The sequence below is a fragment of the Nilaparvata lugens genome, chromosome 11 (assembly GCF_014356525.2).
Source record: "Nilaparvata lugens isolate BPH chromosome 11, ASM1435652v1, whole genome shotgun sequence".
Taxonomy (NCBI): Eukaryota; Metazoa; Arthropoda; class Insecta; order Hemiptera; family Delphacidae; genus Nilaparvata; species Nilaparvata lugens.
The window spans coordinates 5,501,589-5,507,518 of NC_052514.1; the positions used below are offsets into that span (position 1 = coordinate 5,501,589).

General features: G+C 34.9%; 1 protein-coding gene across 1 annotated transcript; it reads left to right on the forward strand.

Moving 5' to 3' along the window:
* Window positions 1–761: 761 nt before the first annotated feature.
* On the forward strand, window positions 762–5,252 carry LOC111062130 (BCL-6 corepressor-like protein 1). Its single transcript, XM_039437467.1, has 2 exons — window positions 762–912; window positions 4,340–5,252. Exons 1-2 carry the CDS (start codon window positions 898–900, stop codon window positions 5,243–5,245), a joined length of 921 nt encoding a protein of 306 aa, XP_039293401.1. The 5' UTR covers window positions 762–897; the 3' UTR covers window positions 5,246–5,252.
* The last annotated feature ends 678 nt before the right edge of the window (window positions 5,253–5,930 follow it).

Genomic DNA, 5,930 nt, shown 5'->3' on the forward strand with positions numbered 1-5,930 from the left:
AGAAGTAGAATAACACACGACACTCTACAAAACAACTTCTTATAGCGTTGTCTTCAGCGATAACCTCCTTACCAACATCTTTTAACCTGGCGTAACCAGCTTCAGACCTCAATGCAAAACCTTACGCACACACCTATATAACTATATACAAGTTGTCCATCCATATGTGTAGCATATATCATGAGTAATATATATGTAACAAGTATATATAAGTATAGATGACGTTATAGATTGCACCTGTTTCTAAAAAGTTGCAAGCTTTTAGATACATGTATACATCATGCTAAGCTGCACACTTTAAACAGGTATATAGTTCGTAAGGATGAAACGTGTATATATTCCAAATATATAAGTATAGTAGATACATTCGTTAGGTAGGCTATATACGGAGTCATATATTATATAAGTATATAGTACATGATTCAATTACCTTCTGTATCTTGAAAAGCTGCAACTATAGATATATGTACACAACAACATTGGAACCAGTGGTCTATGTACATAATTATGTTTTTCCAAGAGTGGAATATATAAATGAGTGCATTAGTACATGATTCAGTTACCTTCTGTATCTTGAAAAGTTGCAACCATATATATATGTAGGCCTACACAACATTCAAACCCGTGGTCTATGTACATATATTTTTCCAAGAGTGGAATATAATAAATGAGTGCATTATATAGTTGGTAAGTATATATATTATGTACATGCAACCTTCTCAACCTTCTCTTACTTGAATCAGCTCCTACTCTACTAGTTTACATCTTTCTCCCACCCCACAAGGTGGATTTCGAACCTTTTATAAGGTGTTTAGGTCATTTAACCGGATCATTACTGTTCAAACTCTGAACAGTAGATTGTCATTTTATTTTACGAGTTTGGATTTATAGTGTAGGATGCGTTACCTACAGGTGAGTGTTTGTCTTACTTTATGAAAATTCTAGATCATAAATAGTTTATAATTAACTATGTGTGCGAGAGCGACTCGTATTTTCTCAGCACTTGAAATGACATTAAAAAGTCGAAACATGTCGTGAGTAATAGAATGAAGTTTTAGAAGGTACTTTGATTTTTCAAATTTTCAATTTTATGATCAATAATTTTTCATATTTCACATAATATATTTTTGATCTTTGTATTAGTTAATTCTCTAAGTGAAGGGTTATTTCAGAGCCCTCCCTGTTGCATAGGAAAATTCAAGATACTAGCCTATTTTAGTAATCTCCTATTCTAATATCAGTAATTTACTAATATTATCAGTTTGTATTTCAACATGCAATAGGCCTCAGGTGTCTCTCATTAGGCCTATTCATAGGATCTATTTGATTCATGCGAATTGTATATCAAAATATGTTGAAAAGGCTGTGCAAAGGCTAAAAATAAGCTTCCTACTCGTGATATTTTTCAAAGTTTTTCGATTTGTATATCATCAAGCTATCAAAGTGAAAAAGTTTTTTCAGGAAAACATTTTTTTTCCGATCATTACTTTTTGAGATATGAGCGACTGAAGTTTAAATTTTCGTGACAAACAATTCAAATTCAGTAAGTTATAAATCCATGAGATTTGGAAGATGGATACTCCATGGTATTGTTGATCTAGTAAAACAGAATTTTTCTGAAAATATCAATTTTTGAAAAAGTTATTCAATTTACCAAAAATAACTCAACTAAAAGTTATTCTTGGTTATTTTTAGTAAATTGAATAACTATCTTGAAAATTTATATTTTCAGAAAATTTTTGTTTTACTAGAACAACAATGCTATGAAGAATCCATCCTCTAAATCTCAAGGATATATCTTATATCTTACTGAATTTGAATTGTTCTGTCCCAAAAATTCAAACTTTAGGCGCTCATATCTCAAAAAGTAACGATCGGATAAAAAATGTTTTCCTGGAAAAACTCTTGTCCTGGATCCTGGAAATGTTCTGTCCCAAAAATTGAATCTTTAGGCTCTCATCTCTCAAAAAGTAATGATCAGAAATTTTTTTTTCTGAGAAAACTTTTTCATTTTGACAGCTTGATGATGTACGAATTGAAAAAAATTGAAAAATATCACGAGTAGAAAGTTTAATTTTAGCCTTTACACAGCCTTAAAACATACATTGTATGTTTCTCTTATATTAATTATTGTAACTTTTGTTTATTGTCATTGATGCCCACATCATCTTTTGTTCAACGTGTTTGTGCTTTTTCAAACGTCAGAGCTGAAATTAAATCTTTGAAGTATTTCCTCCAAAAATGTATTCTCACATTACAGTAGTTCTGGTTATGTTTCTGAAAGTATCAATGATTCATAACCAGAGAGTTTATAATGTGATTATATGAATCACATCATTTTTATAAATTACTTTTTACAGTATGCTCCCTGTTTATAACACAAGAGATTACTCTACTATGCAAGAGTATCATATCTTACAGAAAACCTTGCCAATAGACTTGGGAGGTTCATGAAGTGACTCAAGTTGTATCAAAGATTGAATTTCTCCATTTTCAATTGTGAATTTTCATAATGTTAAATATTCATTATAGAAAGTTAGACACAATACATTTTCGAATTTCAAATCGTGAAAAATATTACAATCTTTCATCATTTTGTCTTAGCCTGTGCTTGGCTACTTTTCTGGAAGTTATGTGATTGATGTTGATCGAGTAATTTAATAAGATCGTACACTGTTTTAAAAAACATGGGCTTAACCTGCTGTGCTTTCGAGGATTATTTGTGAGTTTACCATGATTGTGAATAGTTTAGCTTTTTCTAGTACTCCTCAACTCTTCTTTCCAATACAAACTGATTGTTAATGATTACTTTTCAATACTTGAAACGATTTATAGTACTCCTCAACTCTACTTTCCAATACAAACTGATTGTTAATGATTACTTTTCAATACTTGAATTACGACGTGAAAGTCTGATTTTTATGACGAAGCTATCAGCTTCTACTCTCATTTTTGGAATATTCTTGAACGCCAGGTTTATCTTCAGTACTCAGTTGCTTTTCTTTTAGGGAAATTGTGTTGTTAATCATATTTGATTATTAAATTCGAGATTTTACTGCTCTATGTTTTGACTGTTTTAGATGCGTTTTAAAGTTATTCACTGATTTTATTTCTAATTTCAAACTGTCATTTAACTACATTGTCATTCTATAATCGAGAATCATTACACATTATTCTAGAATTTCATATAAATCTCGGGAAGAAATAGTGCAAGAAGTATTCTCAGCTTTCCTCTCAAGGTCAGAGCTTTCTTGTAAAAATAATGAAATACAATTGAATTTTAGAATATTGTGTATTAGACAAAGTCTTACTCTGAAAGGGTACTGAGATAATTCCAGGAGAGTGATTTCTTCCAAAATCAATTCTGATACAAATCCATATCCTTCTCCTTAATAATAGAAGTAAATCGCTTCGTATAGCAACATCGATCAATCACAAGCGAGTAGGCTAGTAGTGCACGCCCATGTGCAATCTGATTGGTCGATTCGTCACAGTCAGTCAAAATTTGGTGGAATGTTATTTCAACGCCATAATAACTGCTTATTATGACGATTTCATTATAATGATTATTGAATGTTATGACATTCAGAGTCTCATAGTAGGATGATTTTTCTCTGTAGATATATGGACGATACAATAAATTTGACTATTGATACTCATGATTAGAGTCAATGATTATGATACTGATAATTATTATCCCTGATAATAATAAATTCACTACTCTCACTGACGGATTGGAGCTATAGACCTTATGGAAATACAGCAATAGACTGGCTTCTCCACACATCTGTGTAATCACTTGTCAGCTGATTTATGATGTATAATTCTATAGTCTGATTTTTACTCTAATATTGGCGTATGAAGAAGGCTCCATTTCCTTTTTTATATTATCCTTGAAATGCAACATTTCCAAAAACCTTGTATATACGTCGACGCGCAATTTAAAAAGGAACATACCTGTCTAATTTCATGAAAATCTATTACCGCGTTTCGCCGTAAATGCGCAACATATGAACATATAAACATTTAAACATTCAAACATTAAGAGAAATGCCAAACCGTCGACTTGAATCTTAGACCTCACTTCGCTCGGTCAATTAAGGAAATAAGAGAGTATCTTATAGAAGATAGATATTATGATCATGTTATGATGTTACAATGGTTTCCAATTGTTAACAGTCGAATTGGATCATATCCTGCATCGCCTCCACATTTTGTTAACTTGCATGAATCTCTTGACACCCTTGTGTAGGATCTCTTCTCAATTTTGACACTCATCTTCTTCAAACTCTTCTTATAACTCTACTTATACTCTTCGTATTTTTTTCTTATTTCGCAGGTTTCCATCTTCCTGTTCGCCCTGTGCTCTGCCAGCCTTGCAGACAAACAGGACACCAAACAAACCAAACGCGGTCTGGTTGGCTCACTAGGCTACGGACATGGTCTGTCAGGCTACGATCTGGGCTATGGAAGCTATGGAGGATTAGGCTATGCTCATGGAGCCGAGTATGGTCTGGGGTACTCTAGTCTGGGATACTCAGGAATCAAGGGCTACTCAGGTCTCGGATATTCAGGACTTAAGGGCTACTCAGGTCTGGGATACTCAGGTCTTGGATACTCAGGTCTAGGATACTCAGGTCTTGGAACCTATGGAGCAGGTTACGGTTACGGATACCATCAACCCATCACCGTGAACACCATCAGCAAGAAAGTAGCAGTTCCCGTTCCCCACCCAGTCCCTGTCACAGTTACCAAACCAGTTCCCTACCCAGTTCCTCACCCGGTTCCCGTGGATGTTCCACGTGCAGTCCATGTCGAGGTACCCCAACCCGTTCCAGTCACCGTTGAGAAGCCCTACCCAGTAGCAGTCGAAAAGCCATACCCGGTAGCCGTTCCTCACGCTGTTCCTGTAGCAGTTCCTAAGCCAGTTCCTTACACCGTTCCCCAGCCGTACCCAGTGTACGTTGAGAAACCGGTTCCTGTAGCCGTTCCTAAGCCAGTAGTCGTGAAAACCCCGGTGGCGGTTCATGCCGCTCCAGCTTACAGTTATCCTGTGGGAGTGGCTTCATACCCCGCTACTTATGGCTCCTATGGTTCTTATGGATACCCAGCCACCTATGGAGGATACAGCTCGTATCCATCAAGCTATGGATATGGAACTCCATTGGTCCATGGAGTGGCCTCCAGCTACAGCCTGGGACATGCAGTGAGCACTGGTTACTCCGGATATCATGGAGCTTACTGAGTACTCTGAGAATTCCACGTCATGAATCTCAAGTGAGTTATATTTATTGCTCTTACTCATAGTTCATTCATTGGTACAACTTTAATAGGATTTTCTTTCTTTAATTTTATTCCAATCAAATCTAAAAATACTAATGATCATTTACTTCCTAATATAATAATCTATATATATAAAGGCGAAATGGCACTCACTGACAGACTGACTGACTCACTCACTCGCAGAACTAAAGATCTACTGGACCAAGAACGTTCAAATTTGGTAGGTATGTTCAGTTGGCCCTTTAGAGTCGCACTAAGGAATCTTTTGGCGATATTTTAACTCTAAGGGTGGTTTTTAAGGATTTAAATTTCGTCTCTTAGCATGTATATTCTTCTTATCCCAATATCTTAAAATTATAATTGAAATGTCCATACCATATGTTAATATAGAACTATAATCTAGAGAGAAAGTACCTCAAAATTTTGTCAGGTTGGCATTAAGTTGAGTTGACTTTGTTAGGTTGTCACCAAGTTGAAGATTGAAATGCATTTATCCAGGACCTCCTAAATACCAATTTATCCAATTAGCCAAAAATAGCGTTTTCTCAGATTTTTTGCGTTCCCTCACCTTTTTCAATAATTGATGGAAATATAATTAAACATTCAGTACACAAGTTTAGCTGAGGTGGAACAATTTTGTTCGCCAA